The sequence below is a fragment of the Phaethon aethereus genome, assembly GCF_964289735.1.
Source record: "Phaethon aethereus genome assembly, chromosome: 7".
In the NCBI taxonomy this organism is placed as follows: Eukaryota; Metazoa; Chordata; class Aves; order Phaethontiformes; family Phaethontidae; genus Phaethon; species Phaethon aethereus.
The window spans coordinates 25603877-25620178 of NC_138583.1; the positions used below are offsets into that span (position 1 = coordinate 25603877).

At 66.1% G+C, this 16302-nt stretch overlaps 2 protein-coding genes across 2 annotated transcripts; one reads left to right on the forward strand and one right to left on the reverse strand.

Moving 5' to 3' along the window:
- Nucleotides 1-2454: 2454 nt before the first annotated feature.
- Nucleotides 2455-7420, forward strand: LOXL4 (lysyl oxidase like 4; the record flags this gene model as incomplete). Its single annotated transcript, XM_082002085.1, has 14 exons — nt 2455-2734; nt 2903-3081; nt 3210-3421; nt 3975-4013; nt 4138-4354; nt 4502-4685; nt 4933-5087; nt 5408-5575; nt 5768-5930; nt 6058-6301; nt 6571-6686; nt 6794-6930; nt 7125-7236; nt 7350-7420. The coding sequence occupies 14 exons, from the start codon at nt 2455-2457 to the stop codon at nt 7418-7420; spliced, it is 2277 nt and encodes a 758-aa protein (XP_081858211.1).
- Nucleotides 7421-9803: 2383 nt separating this feature from the next.
- Nucleotides 9804-16053, reverse strand: R3HCC1L (R3H domain and coiled-coil containing 1 like; the record flags this gene model as incomplete). The annotated part of the gene is made up of 6 exons (XM_082002190.1): nt 9804-9859; nt 10042-10182; nt 10354-10449; nt 10568-10638; nt 10740-10915; nt 14593-16053. 6 exons carry the CDS (start codon nt 16051-16053, stop codon nt 9804-9806), a joined length of 2001 nt encoding a protein of 666 aa, XP_081858316.1.
- Between the last annotated feature and the right edge of the window lie 249 nt (nt 16054-16302).

Genomic DNA, 16302 nt, shown 5'->3' on the forward strand with positions numbered 1-16302 from the left:
GCCCGGGGTGTGCCCCTCTCCCGGGCTGCTGCCGGGAGCCGCTCGCTGCAGATTACAGAGCTCACATCCTCTCCCTGCCCTCTTCCTCCCCCAGACAATGCTCCCAATTCAGCCGCCCGCCTCCCCTCCCTCCGGGCCCTAAATCCGGTGCTGCCAGGCTGAGCTGTTGCACCTGAGCTGGCTGAATCAATATTGACCGGCCAAGAATAGTCCCGCAGTCCTCTGAGAATAGCCCCGCACGCCCACCCCGCTGCCCACAGCTTCCCGCGCACGGGGCTGCCCTGCTGCCGGCAGCGTATTTTTAGCTGCTGCAGTGGCTGGGGCTGCAGGTGCTGGCACCCAGTGAGCCCCGAGGGCTGGGCTGGAGGGGGATGACAACGTGGGGGGATACTCCCAGCCTGCCACGGTCACACTGAGCAGCAGGACACAGTGCCTGCACTGCTGCGGGTTGAGGCTGGCAGGTCCCAGGTGTGGGAGAGCCCACTGGCCCCCCCAGCTGCCCTCTTCTTGCTGCCCCCGGGAGCAGAGGCAGAGCTGGGAGTGGGACCCAGCACCTGCCCACCTTGCACCCCTGCTGGCATCTGCCTTTGGGGGGGCACGGGAGGGGGGGCTCCTGGCCTCACACTTGAGTAATTGAGCTCCAAAATGTCAAGACACAAATGAGTCATGGGCTCCACTGCTGGCCCCAGCCCTGCCCTTCCCCAGGGCTTTCTGTGGCCCCCATGTTGGGGCTGGCCAGGGACCCCCACCCCAGGAGAGGCTCCAGCATGTGCTCCAAGCCCAGCTGGAGCATAAGGCTGGGAGGAGGGTGCCCTGTGAGGGGGTCCCACGGCTGGGTGCCCCAGCATACCCCGGGGTGCTGGAGGCTCCCGTGGGACAGACGTGGCGATGAGCTCATGGGCTATTCCCGGCCGTGTTGATCCTGGCTCCTCCCGGCAGGAACCAGCTGCTTCGACTCCAAACAAACAGCCCGGTGGCCACCGGCACATTCCTGGCCTGGCCCCTGGCCACGGTGAGGGCACTGGGCTTCCTGTTTACCCCCGTCCCACGGCGGGGCAGGCGGGCAGCGGGGTGCCCCAGGGACTGATGGCACCCCAAGCCAGAGGTTGCTCCCAGGGCAGGTCGGGGGGGGCATCCCCTGTCTCCACGTCTCGCAGAGGGGGGGCTGTGCCTGGAGACCCCCACAGCCAGACTGGCTCAGGGATGGCCCAGATGATGGCCCAGGCCCCAGGAGCAGCCTACTCTGGGCTCCCGGTGCCACCCCCCAGGCTCCCCAGGTCCCTGTGCTCCCCAGGTCCTGGCCCCATTGCAGCAGCCCCAGGAGCCCCATGCCTGCATGCCTGCTTGAGCTGCTGCATGGGGTGGGAAGGGGAGAGGGGTGTGCTTTTGGGGTGTCCCTAACATGGCAGTTTGTTGAAAATCCATGCTCTGCCTGGCTAGGGTCCAGCCCCATGGTGCAGTGCGGGGGGTGGGGGGGCATACCTGACTGGGGGCATTGGCTGTATGCAGGGTTGGGTCCAGGCTCATGGCATGTAGGGGCTATCCCAGGGGTGCTCAGACCCCCAAGCTGGGGGAGGAGCAGGGGTTGGGGCAGGGACAGGTTTGCCCCAGGATAGCAGAGGAGGGACGGGGGGGGGAGTGCAGGGTGCAGGGCTGGGCTCCAGGCACGGTGCGGGGGGGCCGGGCTGGGCAGCGTGGGCCCCCACCCGGGGCGGCCCACCCCGCTGCACCATAAAAGCGGCGGCAGGCGGTGCTCGGCGGCAGGAGAGCTGCTGGAGGCCAGCGTGAGCTGGCGCCGCGTCCCCTCGCCGCTGCTCGCCCCACGCCGCTGCCTGTCCCGCACCATCACCCCCTGCCAGAGTGAGTGCTGGGGCTGACCCCGGGGGGCGGGGGGGGGTGTCTGGGCACATGGGGGTGGGCAGCAACCCCACTAGTGCTCTGAGTGGGGATGCAAGGGGAGAGGTGGAGTGATGGGGGACAGGGGCTGCATGCAGGGTGGGGAGGGGACTCTGGTGTCTGGCACACTGTTCAGGTGGGGGATAAGGGGGGGCTCACTGGGGTCCCTACCCGTGGCCTGAAGCATGGGGCAGGCAGGAAGCAATAGGGGCAGGGTAATTCATGGGGTTCCCGTGGCTGTTGGCAGGCAGGGTGGAGTGCGGGGTAGTGGGGGGCTGTGCCGGGGCTGAGTGTCCCTGCCAAGGGGCAAGTGGGTGTGGGGCTGAGGCTGAGACCCGGATGGGGGACACTGCAAGCTGTGCATGGCAGGGACCAGCCCCTGAATCCCCCGCAGCAGAGGAACAGGGATGCCATCACCGTGTGAGGGGCCGTGACACCCCTCCACCATCACCCAGCTACCTGGGGCAAGGGTGGGCTGCAGCAGCACCCCCCACCCCACTGTGGTCCCCAAGGGCTCAGTGTTGGGCTGCCCCCAGGCATCACACCCCCGGAGCTGCAATGGCAATGCCAGCTGGAGTCAGCCCCATCCTGCTCCCCCTGGTGCTGCTGCTGTGCTGGGTGGTCCCCAGCGGGCAGGAGCCGGCCCCGGTGCAGCTGCGGCTGGCGGGGCCACGGGGGCCGGCCGGGGAGGGCCGGCTGGAGGTGCTGTACCAGGGGCGCTGGGGCACCGTCTGCGACGACGGCTTCGACTTCCACGTGGCCACCGTCGCCTGCCGGCAGCTGGGCTACGCAGCAGCTGTCACCTGGACCCATAGCGCTACCTACGGCCAAGGGGAAGGTAGGGGCAGGTGGGGAATGGGGGTAGGTGGTCCTGGCGAGGGCAGCCTGCGCAGGGGGCTGTGGGCGCAGGCAGCCTGTGTGGGGCACTGGGTGGGGCCATAGTGCTGTGGATGGAGATGGGGACCCCCCCCAACAGTGACCCCCCAGCCCTGCGTGTGTCCCCCAGGCCCCATATGGCTGGACAACGTGCGGTGTGGGGGCAGCGAGGGCTCCCTGGCAGAGTGCGTCCACAACGGCTGGGGCAGCAGCGACTGCCACCACGGCGAGGACGCCGGCGTGGTGTGCTCGGCACAGCGCCTGCCTGGCGCCCCCGCCCCGGCCACCACCTCTGGTCACCTGGCAGAGGTGAGTGCCCAGCAGGATGGGCAGGGGAGCAGGGGCAGGTCCCTTTGACTCTTCCCCTTCTCCCCATCCTGCACACCCTGCCCGCGATGCTGGAGCCCCCACGCCCACCCCTTTGCCCACCGCGGCAGGTGCCGGGGCTGAGCCTGGGGGAGGTGCGGCTCAAGCCCACCCTGGCACGGGCCAAGCTGAGCGTGCCGGTGACGGAGGGTGCCGTGGAGGTGAAGCACAACGGGCGCTGGAGGCAGGTGTGCGACGCCGGCTGGACCTGGAACAACAGCCGCGTGGTCTGCGGGATGCTGGGCTTCCCCCGGGAGAAGCACGTCAACACCAGCTTCTACCGGTAGGGATGCAGGACAGCCGCCTTGGAGCCGTGGGGCATGTGGGGCAGGCTGCCTGGCTGGACACGCCATGGGGCAAGAGACTGGGGGTTGTCTGGGAAGGGATGCACACGTGGGTGGGTGTGCGGGGTGCTGGTATGGCCTGGCCATGCCTGGGTCCCCTTCTACAGGCCTCGACGAGGGGCAGAGCTGGGCTCGGCAGCAGCCGGGGACGGTCGCCAACTGCAGCTGGTGAAGGGTGGGTGGAAGGAGAGGAGAGGCAAGCGGCCCTCGGCCCCTCCGCCCCCGCCTCGGGCTGGGGCTATAAATACAGCCCGTAATGAGTCCCTGCCGATGCCAGGAGTCGCACAGTCCCGCCAGGGCACAGCTGGAATTGGCACAATAATTGCCGGTGGGGAGAGGACCTGTCCTCACCCAGCCATGCCATGGGAGGACCCCACAGCGCCGGCTCCTGCCATGGGAGGTGGGGAGGGCAGGGATGATGGCGGGGGACGGTCCAGAGCCCCACCGGGTCAGCATGGCCCCCCTCACCCTCCTGGCTCTGTGCATCTGCAGGAAGCTCTGGAACAAGAAGCTGAAGGACCCCAACTCCAGGTAGGGCTCAGCCGTGGGCAGGGCAGGCAGGGGCATCCTGGGTGGGCACCCAGCGCAGGTGTTGGGTGTGGGTGAGCCTCCGGTGCCCGAGCTGATGATAGCCCCTGCTCCTGTCCCTTGGCAGCCTGAAGACCCTCAGCCAGAAGAACAGCTTCTGGGTCCACAGGGTGCGGTGCCAGGGCACGGAGTCCCACCTGGCCCGCTGCCCCATGCAGGTGGCCCCGCCAGCCCCCCGCCAGCACGCCTGCCCCCGTGGCATGCCCGCCATCGTCAGCTGCCTCCCTGGCCCTGCCTTCCAGAAGGGCACGGGCAAGGGCAGGAGCAAGACCTCCCCGGGAAAGGTGAGCTGCAACTTGTCCCCACGCCCTGTCCTGCTGACAGAGGGTCCTGGAGCTGGGCAGCACCCGGCCACCCTGTTTGTACTCGTGCCCGTGGTGTAGGCAGGTGGCCGTGCCCTGGGGCCACTGACTGGTTGCTCCCTGTGCCAGGTGCTCCCGGTGCGGCTGCGAGCTGGCATCCATGCCGGCGAGGGCCGGGTGGAGGTGCTGCGCCACGGGCAGTGGGGCACTGTGTGTGACAAGCAGTGGGACCTGGCCGCAGCCAGCGTGGTGTGCCGGCAGCTGGGCTACGGGACGGCAAAGCAGGCCCTGGTGGGAGCCCAGATGGGTCAAGGTGAGGGGTGCTGCTGGGCTTGGAGGGGCACAGTGGGGAAAGCCCCTGGTTTACTGAGTGCTGCTGGAGCATCCTGAGATGTCCAGGCAGCTCCAGCCAGCACTGGGATGGGGCTTCCCTGGCTGTTCCTGCCACGGGCAGCCCCATCCCCACAGGGAAAGCCCAAACTGGGGGAAGGAGGGTGGGGGTCCTCCCTGCTCCAGGATGGGCACAGAGCAGGGAGCTCTTGACCCTCCTGGTGCTTCAGGCCTGGGGCCCATCCACATGAGCGAGGTGCGGTGCACCGGCCACGAGCGCTCCCTGGGCGAGTGCCGCTTCCAGGACGCCGAGCAGAGCGGGTGCCAGCATGAGGCTGATGCTGCTGTCCGCTGCCACGTGCCCCACATGGACTTCCAGAGCCAGGTGAGCCCCTGCCTCCTCCCCAGAGCCTGTGGAGCCCCAGCCCCATTGCACAGCCCCTGACCCCCAAGCTCTGTGCCTGGTGTAAGGTGCTCAGAGCAGCCCCGGTGTGGCCCAGGGGAAGGGGGGACACAGAACAGCATGCTGTTGGGGGTCTGCAGGATGAGCCAGTGGCAAAAGTGGTCTTGTGGGGAGGAAAGGAGGAAGAGGAAAGTGGGGGAGATGTTCAGCTGGATGCATGGGACTGCCTGCCCCATTGCAGCGCCAGGTGGGAGGGCTGGTGGCCTACCCCATGCTCTGGCACAGCTCCTCTTTGCCCGCAGGTGCGGCTGGCCGGGGGCCGCAGCCCCGAGGAGGGTGTGGTGGAGGTGCTGGTGCCGGTGCAGGGGCAGCTGCAGTGGGGCACAGTGTGTGGTGCGCAGTGGGGGCTGAACGAGGCCACGGTCGTCTGCAGGCAGCTGGGGCTGGGCTTTGCCAGCCATGCCCTCCAGGTGAGTGGGGTCCCAGCCTGGGGCCTGGGCTGCAAAGGGTCTAAAGGGATGCATGCCATGGGCATGGGGTGGCCAGGGGCTCTGGGCTGGGACAACCTAGGGGACAAGCCCTGGTGACAATGGTGGGGCAGGGGAGGTGGCAGGGGAGGGGTGCGAGGGCTGGTCCAAGCACTGTGCTCCTCCTCTGCCCAGGAGACGTGGTACTGGGCAGGCAGCCCCGATGCCGCCCGGGTGGTGATGAGCGGGGTGCGCTGTGCCGGCACCGAGCTGGCCCTCCAGCAGTGCCAGCGCCACGGCCCCGTCCACTGCCCCAGCGGCGGGGGACGCTTCTCGGCAGGGGTCACCTGCACTGCCCGTGAGTACCGGGAGCCCATGGGGTATTACTGGGAGGGGGCACCCCCCTTCTCCTGGCACAGAGAGCGGGGGGGGCTATGTGGGGTGGGGATTGCCTGCTCCATCCCCACTGATCCCCTCCATGCCAGATGCCCCAGACCTGGTGATGAACGCCCAGCTGGTGCAGGAGACAGCCTACCTGGAGGACCGGCCACTGGGGCTGCTGTACTGCGCCCATGAGGAGCGCTGCCTCTCCCGCTCTGCCGACCACATGCACTGGCCCTACGGCCACCGCCGCCTCCTCCGCTTCTCCTCCCAGATCCACAACCTGGGCAGAGCCGATTTCCGACCCAGGATGGGGCGCCACGCCTGGACCTGGCACCAGTGCCACCGGTGAGCAGCCCATGGGCAGGCGGCTGCACCCTCCCCCGGCCAGGCAGGGCATGGTGGCACCCATCCTGGTGGCACCCGTCCCGCAGAGGCTGGCCCGCCCGGGCTAATTGGCAGCGTCCGCGCTGGCACTGTCATTACGGCTTTATTTGGCTTCAAGGCTGTAATTTGCTCAGAGCCTCTGGGTGCTGCCTGCTCCTGGCTGGGCGGCTGGGCCGGCCGCATGCTTCCCGGCCATGCACCAGCCCCGTGCTCAGCCCCTGTCCCCACAGGCACTTCCACAGCATCGAGGTCTTCACTCACTATGACCTGCTGACGCTCAACGGCTCCAAGGTGGCCGAAGGGCACAAGGCCAGCTTTTGCCTGGAGGACACCAACTGCCCCGAGGGTAGGCGCCAGCCACAGAGCTGCCAGCGACCCCCCTGTCCTGCTCCCCATGGGGAAGCTCTGCCCGTGCCCTTCCTCACCTCACCTCTCCTCCCCTCCCTCCTGCAGGGCTACAGCGACGCTTCGCCTGCGCCAACTTTGGGGAGCAGGGGGTGAGCGTGGGGTGCTGGGACACCTACCGCCACGACATCGACTGCCAGTGGATCGACATCACTGATGTGCCGCCAGGCAGCTACACCTTCCAGGTACGGAGATGGAGGAGCGGGGGGCACCGAGCCACCGGAGCTCAGGGCTGGGGGCCACCCTCCGGAGGCACCTGCACCAGTACGCCTCACCCTGCACATCAGGGTGCTGCTCTGCACCCCATGACGCATGCCACGGCCCTGCCTGGGCAAGTCATGGCAGCGGTGCCCCCAGCCCTGCCCCTCACCCTCCCCAGGTGGTTGTGAACCCCAAGCACGAGGTGGCAGAGTCGGACTTCTCCAACAACGTGATGCGGTGCCAGTGCAAGTATGACGGGCAGCGCATCTGGATGCACAGCTGCCACACCAGTACGGAGGGACAGGAGCAGAGGGGGGACAGTGGGCAGGGCGGGGGCAAGTGGCGGGGCTGGGGGTGCCGCAGCTCCCGTGTACCCCCTCACCCAGGCCATCGCTCTCCCCAGGCGACGCCTACGGTGCCGACGTGGTGAGTGATCTGGAGCGACGGGAGCGCCTGGCCAACAACCTGGTGTGACCCCTCCCCAGCATCGGCACGCTTCCGGCCGCACCACGGGGCGGCCCGGCTCCCGCACCCCGGCCCCTGCACCCCAGCAGCACCAGACTGAGCTCAGGGACTCGAAGACTTTTGTATTTATTGATGCTGCTGCAGAGAATGGCGACAAGCGCCAGGGCCGGCAGGGGATACCCGGTGCCCCCCAGCCCCACGTGGACAGCAGGACCTGCGAGAGGAGCCTGGGTACTGCAGCAGCCCCCACGGCTGCAGCTCCGCTGTCCTCCCAGGACAACTACCTCAGCCTGCCCACCTGGCCCCCCGCCCCAGCAGGCTCAGGACAGCCACTGTCACCTGTGCACCAGTCCTGTCCTCAATAAAGGTGCTGTGCGATGGGAGAGGGGTTACCCTCTTATCAACCCCACCATCCCCTGCTCCTTCCCCTGAGCTCCTCCTCACCAGGACCATGAAGCTAGTCCCCAGCTGGGAATGACCCTGGTCTAGGCGACGACCCCCTGGCCAGGCACTGTCCCCCCTCTGCCACTCAGAACCACCAGCCCCCCACTTGTGGCCAGCGCCAAGCGGCTCCAGTTCGCCACCAGCGGTCCCCGCCGGCCAGGGCACCCTGGCCCTGAACTGGCTGACCCCGTGCATGCAAAGGGACTGGGCCAGCTCTGTGGCAGCACAGGCCGGCAGCCAGCCCACCGGCTGCCGCAGCTGCAGCCACCATGCTGGGCTTTCCCAGGCTGCCCTGGCAGCTTCCCAGCCCCGGGAGCAGGGATGGAGCCGCTCTGCCTCTCGAAGCCATTGCTCTTGGGCGCAGGGTGGGGACACAGGTGATGCTGTGCCTTTGCTCTCTGTGTTTCTTTCCTTCTGTGGTTTCTAGCAATTTTTTTTAAAGGAAGTAAATAGGAATATTTGCCTCTGACCCACACTCTGTACTGGCCAGCCTCTGGCCAGCCAGCTACAGGACAGTACCACCCCTCTCCTTGCATACCCTTGCCCGTCCCCGCCTTGCTGGCAGACACCAGCGTGGGCGGGGGGCTGCCAGCACCCTCCTCGACCCTGCACAGCCGAGACAGTCTGGGTTGTACCCACACATGACGGTCCCCACATGTGGAGGAGCCGCTGGGGATGGTGGTGACACACTGGGGTGGCCCGAGGCGAAGGGCCGTGGCGAGGAACATGCCAGCAGAGGCTCCCTCTGTCGTGGTCAGGGTTCGAGGGATGCCAGACGGCGTGGAAGATGCTTTCCACATGAGAGCAGCTTCGCACCCTGAAATTTCCACTGGCCAAGCCACCAGCAGCCGGGAGCGGCGGACGAGACGGCTCCCAGCTGGCAGCGCCGCCGGCACGGGGGCAGGCAGCCACCGCCGCAGGGTCGTGACCGGCTCCACCACCGCCGAGCTGGGGGACAGCCAGGGGACACAGGGCAGCCACACGAGCCCTTCGGCACAGGCTGGGGCGAGGCAGCCATGACTGAAAACACGCAAACCGCTGCGCTGGCAGGGGCGGCAGGAAAGCATCATCCCTGTCCTCACCCTCTGCAAAGGGCACAGCAGTCCCACAAACCACGGCCCCGAGAGCTTGGGGGGCTATGGGGAGGGAGTGCTGGGGGAAACAGGGCTGTTTTTTGGGTGTTAGAGATGATGCAGAGCAAAGGAGCCAAAAGCAGGGCCCAGCCACCCGCCTGCGCCCCCGCCCCGGGGCAGGGCAGGAAGCCCCCAGCCCACCAGGGCCGGCAGCACAGCCACATCACAGCCCTGCGCGGGGCCGGGAGCGCGGCCCTGCCCGCGCACCAACAAGGGCCCCGCTGTTCGGGGCTGCAGCTGCTCCGTGGAGGTAAACAGGGTCCCTGCCAGCACATTCCTGCCTGCAGCCCTGCCCGACCCCTCCTGCCTGTGCCCCCCACCCACCTGCCGAGGACGCTCACCAGCTGGGAGGGGTGGACGTCCCAAGGGCAGCAGGGGCCATTCGGGGCAGCCCCCTGCACGCAGGGGGACGGAGAGCCACAGCCTGGCCAGGCAAATAAAATAAATGGTATTTATTAGCAAAATAAATGACAGAAACTCTTGCTCGCAGGGCCCTGCCAGGTGGCCAGGGCCGCCCCACATGGCCCCACGCGCTCGCTGCCGAGCTCCCCGCGTCCCGCCGGCAGCTCCCACTGCAGCAGAGGGGTTCTGCCCTGGGCAGGACGGGCAGCGCTGCCCAACGGCGACGGCATCCACACGGCATCAACCAGCCTGCGCGCGTCCTGCTCAGTCCTTTCGGCGGAGCGGCCCAGGGCTTTGGGATGCAGCGCAGGATCCTTTCCCACCCCGAGATGCAGGGTGCCCTGCCTGCCCACAGAGAGGGGCCCGGGCCCCCCAGGGGGGTTCCCAGCAGGGGTAAGGTGCAGCCTCCCGGCTCACTCCCGGCCCTCCCAGGCATCCTCCCGCTGCTTGTTCTCCAAGCGCTTCCTCTCTGCAGAGACATGAGGAGGGTCAACCCCGCATCCCCATCACCACACAGTCACCCGCTTCCCCATGGATGTGGCCGGAGCCCACCCTGGCACAGCCCCCTCCCACCCAGCACCCGGTGAGAAGGGACATCCATGGCGAAGGTCTCCCCCCATGCCGCAGCCACCCTGGGGATCCAAATCTCACCCCGGGCTTCTTGCAGCTTCCTCCGCTCGGCATCTCTCTGGGCGGGCGTCTGGTTGCTGCGTACCCCGAGGGCACCAATCACCAGCCGCCTGGCCAGGGCGGCTGATGTTTCGGGGCGCTCCTTGGCCGGCTGTAGGTAGTCTGGGTGAGTAGAGATGGGGGACATCAGTAGGGGCACCCCAGGAGGGACAGGGCAGCCAGCTTAAGTGCTGCGGAGCCGTGCCGGCTGCCCCATCCCTCCTCAGCTATCAAGATGAAGATGCTGTGGCACAAGCCCCATGGCACAAGCCACCACAGGGCAGCATCACTCACCAGCGTATGCCCTGGCTTTGGCTTTAGAGGCACGGGTGCCCTGGGAGAGCGGGCGAGTCTTCACCATCAGGTGCTTGGTGCTGAGGGCATCGCGTGCTGGAGGGACAGAGCCGCAGTGTCCACATGTGGGGCTACCCCCATACCTGGGATCTGGCCACAGAAGAGGCAGGGATGCCTCCCCTCTGCCCATCCCCAGACAAACTGGGAGCAGTACCTGTTATGGGGCTGGAGAAAATGCCCAGGGCGTGTGTATCATCCACCCACTTTATATCAAAGCCTTTTTTCCTGCCAGAGAGAGGGAAGCTCAGCAAGGCATCACCACCGGGCGGGCAGGGGTCTGGAGCAAAGCCCAGGCACTGGGGACGGGGCATTGCCGGCAGACTCACTGATAGCTGCAGAAGACACGCAGCAGGTCCTCAGTGCGGAAATCCGAGGGGAAATCATAGATCTCGAGCACGTGGGGCAGCTCAGCATCGCTGAGGTCCGGTGCGGTGGGCTCAGCCCCGTAGTAGTCAAAGCGGGGTGACTGCCAGCTCTCCTGGTGCTTCTCACCCCCCAAGAGCTGCAGGGGTGGGAGAGGCACAGCATTGAGCAACCCGTGCCCACCCACCCCACCCCAGCTCCCAATGCATGGCAAGCACTCCCTGGGAAGCGGTCCGGTCCCCACTCCCCAGCCCAGCACTACAGATGGATTCATGGCCTTGAGATACTCGGAATTATCGACCAGGGCTCTCATGCCATGCACTTGCTTTTCCCATTACCAGCCATCCCTTCACATGCCACACCGTGGTCCCGCTGGGGACACGGTGGGAATAGCACCGGTGAGACAGCGTTGCACCCCCAGGCACGCCCCTCCTTCCACAGTGATGTGCTGACCCGAAATACATTTGGGGAACAACAAGGAGCAGGACAGCAGGACCAGGAGGAAAGACTGACGTCTGCCCACCATGTGGGAGCACCGAGCTCGGTGTGCCCTGGCTGGAGCACATGCACAGGAGCAGCCCGTCAGCACCCCAGAAGCCAAGTTAGAAAAGCCAGTGCTCCCCTGAGGAGCAAGTTCAAGTTCTGGTAGTTAATCACCTGCGCAGCTGAAAATTTATGCCTTATTTCTCATTTGAATTTGTCTGGCTTCGCTTTCCAGCCAGCAGTTCTTGTTCTGCCTCTCCGCTGGATTAAATAGCCCTCGGTCCCTTGGTCCCCTCCCCCGATGGCACTTACTCTAATCAAGTCCCTTCTCAATCTTCTTCTTGATAAGCTAAACGGGTTGTGCGCCTTTAGTATCTCACAGCAGGGCACTTTCTCCAGCCCTAAAAGACGGCGGCTGTAGCGCTCTTCTACCTCTCCCATTTTTCAACCTTCATTTTAAAACACGGGCAGCAGTCTCCCATTGCCACGACACGGGGGTGCAGCCACCCCCCGCTCCCCTCCACCCCGCGGCATTGGTGCCGGTGGGCACCGCTTGCTGCACCTCTGCTTTCCAAACCGCACCGTGCCGGCGGCCGAGGGAATTCAAGGCCCTGCTCCAGCTGCGACGCTGGGCCTGGCACAGCCCAAAGCTGTGGAGCGTGGGGCTGGTGCGGTGCTGGGGAGCGGGTACATAACTCAGCCAGGTTCCCAGCCCGATCCCCCAAGCGATCGTAGCAGAGCACACCACGGCTGGAAGGTTAGAGTCCATAAATCCCAGCCAGCTCAGTCAATAAAAAGTGCTCATTCCGACAATTTTATGGGGAAGATGGATTCACGGCAGGTGAGGGGGCGGCTGGATGCCGGTGGAGGGGAGAGCTGAGTTATGGAGCTCACGGGACAGGCTAGTGCTGCTGGCAGAGCCACCGGCCCCGCCACCGTGACCCACGAACGGAGCGCGCCCCGTGCGGGGCCGCGCACCCGTCCAGCAACCCCTGCCCGCGCGGGAGGCACGAAGGAGCCGTCCCCGGGCAGGACGAAGCCCTGCGGTGCCGCTTGAGGGAGCGGAGCACTCGGGTAGTGCCAGGCACCGGGAAGATGATTAGAGAGCGGGAGCACCGAGCGGCAGAGCGGTCCTTGACCTTCACAAATCACCAAGCGTGGTGGGGCGGCAAGGACGGGAGCCGTCTGGCGGCCGGGCTCAGCCGCACGGCAGGCATGGCTCAACAGGTCCCCCCGCGCTGCCAGCCTGGAAACGCAGGGTGCCCACAGCCCCCCAGCCGTGGGGCAGGCCAGGGAGCGGGAGCCAAGGTGCAGCCCCCAGCCCTGGCAGGCACCCGGCGCTGGGAAGGGTCTGCTGACGGATGGACAGACGGACAGCAGAGGCAGGAAACGAGGGCTGTCCATCACGCCTCACTGCTCTGTAAAGACGCACCCTCGCCGGAGCACGTTAGAGGGGTCCGTGGCCGCTCGCTTACACTCCGGCTCACTTGCCGAGAGCACACCCCCCAGAGCTGGAGGGGAGGCGTGCGCCGGCACGCACGCACCGCGGCCCCCGGCACGCACCACGGCCCCGCCGCGCCGGCTGATGGAGAGTCCGCCGAGCCTGCAAGGAAATGGTCGCAGTGCTTAATTACCCTCTGTGTTCAAACTGATTTCTACTCTGAATTTGTCTGGTTTCAGCTGCCAGCCAATGGATCTCGCTGTGGGTTTGGTTTTTTTTTCCTGCTAGATTAAAGAGCCGTCCACTATCAGAAATCTCTCCTCCACACAGAATGTCATAAATCTTGCTCTCTGCCAGCTATCCGCAGCGCATAAGGATTCAGTTACGAGGAAGAACGCTACTAATTTTCTTGTTCTTTTTGTTAATTAACAACAGCTCCATCTCCCCGAGAGCCTGTGCCCTCCGCGAGCAGCCGCGTCCGCCTGCTGAGAGCTCAGAGGGCTTGGGAAGCACCAGGCTTGGCATGGGAATCTGTGGGGGGTGAAGATGGCAACTGTTAATTAATAAATCCCTTATTCAGGTTCTTATTCACCTACTTTGGGAAGCTCCCGAGAAAGCTGAAACTTTGCTCAGAGCTTGTGCGCAGGGGAGCTAATGCGGATGCTCCAGAGCTGTTCACAGTTAGCACCGGTGCTGCACGGCACAACCTTGCCCGCAGCATCCTACGGCTGCACCAGAACACCGGCCTCCCCTGACCCGCCTCCCCAGTGGGGCCAGGCAGCCGCTCTGCTGTGCCTGAGGACGAAGCCGTGCCCCCCGTGCCAGCCCCCGGAAAGCCAGCGCCAGTACCACGTGCACCAGCTGCCATCGGAGCAGCAGGACCGTCCTCCTCGCACCAGCGCTCATCGCAACCTGCCGGCTGGAGGGCGGGGGAGCACAGCCGGGAAGGGATGGGGGTACCCAACACCCCTCCACATCCCCCTCTGAGCTGCCCCGGAGGCAAGCCCTGCGTGCCCCACACCCTGCCCCAGCCCCGTGCCAGGCTCGGGGGGGGACGCCAGCCAAGCGCGGCCCCGCAGACGAGGTGGGTACCAGTGCCCTTCAGTAACAATGCTCTTGACTTAACCTCATCCCTTCCCAGAAGCTGTTATCAGGCACCATCCACCACTTCACACCCTCCTTCCAGCCCGGGGTGGACAGACGCTCGCTGTAACTATATTAGTGCTGTTTGTTAATTTGGACACATTAAAGTCATTTCAAAAATTACCGGTTTGATGCTACGGATTTAAAATGCAATAAGGGATATCCAGCCTCGCTGCAGAAGCCGAGTTTTCCTTGCGAACGGCAGGAAAATGGCGTGGGTCCCGGCGCTAAGCAGCTAATTGTAGTAAATTCAGCTGCACGCGTGCAGGAGGGGATGGTAATGAGCCACAGCTGATTAAGAAGCCGAGGTTTCGAGGAAACATCCCGTTGCTATTTCACAGTGGGAGCCCATACGTCTCAGCCCATTCCTTTATCACCAGCCCCGGTTTCACGAGGGTGCAGTTGCAGTTTGCAGTGCTTGAGCGGGTTTTACAGGGTGTGCCTTATGTACTATACAGGGAAGATCTCCCCCAGCCTTCACCAGCACCACGGGACCACAGGGGAACCAGCCAGGGGGGAAGGCGGAGGTCCCCGGCATTTTGGCACAGCAGGCAGCTCGTGCCCTTGGGGATGGCTGGCAGTGACAGCAGGCAGCGCAGCCAGGCTGGCTGCTACCCTGGGTGCAGCCCACCCCATCCCATGCACCCACCCTGAAGGACACGGGGACAGCTGACCCCTGTCCCTGTGTCCCAGCAGGCAGTAGCCACTGTCCCTGCAAACCCCCGCGGGTGCCAGCTCGCAGGACGTACCTCCTCCAGCAGGCGCGGGTCCAGGCAGTCCCCATCGTCGTTGAACAGCGCATCCCAGCTCTCCTCAGCACCTGGGCTGGCCTGGCCTTGGGCCGCAGCGCTGGTCTGCTCTGCCTTCGGGGAGCCGCCGCGGAGACCCCCCTCTTCCTCCGCAGCTTCCTGGCCGCACTGGCGTTGCTGCGGCGAGCCCGCATCCCTGTCTGCCCCCGCCAGCTCCTGGGCCCAGGCCGCAGACGAGAGCCCCTCGACACCACGGCACAGCAGCTCCAGGGGCGGTGGGGGCTGGCGGCTGTCCGGGGGTGCCCCCTCCCAAGGGCCGCTCGCCGGCTCCTCACCAGCACCCAGCAGGCCACTCTCAGCCCCGGTTCTGCCATCTGTGCGGGCAGAGGTGCTGCCCGCTCCCTCTGCAGCGGGCACTGGGACACCCTCCCCCCCAGGACGCCCGGCACCGGCAGTGCTCTCCTCCTTGCCGGGCAGGAGCTTCGACAGGGCGCCCATGCCCTGCCCTGGGGTGCTCTCCCCTGGGAGCAGTGGTGTATCGCCCACAGCACCCTTCGAGCACCCAGGTTCACAGCTGGCTCCTCCTGGTGCACCCAAGGCACTCTCCCCGGCGAGCTCGGCTGTGCCTCCCCACCCCTCCTCCTCCTCATCCTCTGGCATCCCAATGGCACAGCCCTCGTTCTGCCCTGCCAGGAGAGACCCCCCACGCTCTCTCTCCTCCTCCTGGGCTTTTGGACCCGCAGCCTCCCACACCAGCCCAGGCACGCTGCCCTGGTCACCCGCCCCTGCCGGCAGCCAGACACCCTCTCCTGGGTGCTCAGAGAGGTCTCCAGCTGGATCCAGGGTGCCATCCCCCAAAGACTCCGACACACCGCTCAGCCCTGTCCAACACACCAGCACTGGGCTAGCGGCAGGCGTTGGGCTAGCGGGGTCACCTCTGGGCTCGGGGGTAGCCTCCATGGCCCCAGGCTGGACACCCAGCAAGGATGGAGTGTCAGGCTCGGTCCTCATCATCTGGCAGCTGTGGCTGAGCTCCCCGAGTCCTTCATCATGGGATGCTTTGTCCTGCCTGTCCCAGGGCTGGGCAACAGCCAGATCCAGGCACGGCTCCCGCACACTGGGCGATGCCCCCAGGCTCTCCAGTGCGGTGGGGCAGCTGCCTCCCAGCCTCGGGCAGTGCCTGGCAGAGGCTGCTCGCAGCTCCTTCGAGCCAGCATCCACCTTGCTCTCCCTCCTCGCCGCTCTGCCCGCCTGTGTCCTGGCATGGGGGCTTTGCCTCTGCGCTTCACCGCTGCCTCGGCGAGTGTCCTGCGCCAGGCGGTGGTTCACAGGCTCCCGGCGGTGCCCGGCCGGCGCGTCACCTGCCGCTTGCGCTGCTCTCTCCCGTTGTGCTTTGGGCACGTACAGAGCCATGTCGGGCCTCCTGCGGCGCGGCCGGCTGCCTTCCGCCTCCTGCTGCATGGTGCCACCGCTGCCTGCCAAGGAGAGACAGCGTCACTGCCCTGCCGGTGTCCCAATGACCCCGCAGCTGGGCAAGCCATGGGCAGCACCTGCCCACGTTGGTGGGTTGGGGTCCCAGACTGGTGCCCCCCCCCCTCAGTCCCATGGCAGCCAGCACACAGCCAGGGATAGCAGAGCCCCAAACAATCCCCACGGTAGTGGCTCTGCAGATGGGGTTTGGTGCCCGGAGCACCCTGCAGCCCTACAGCC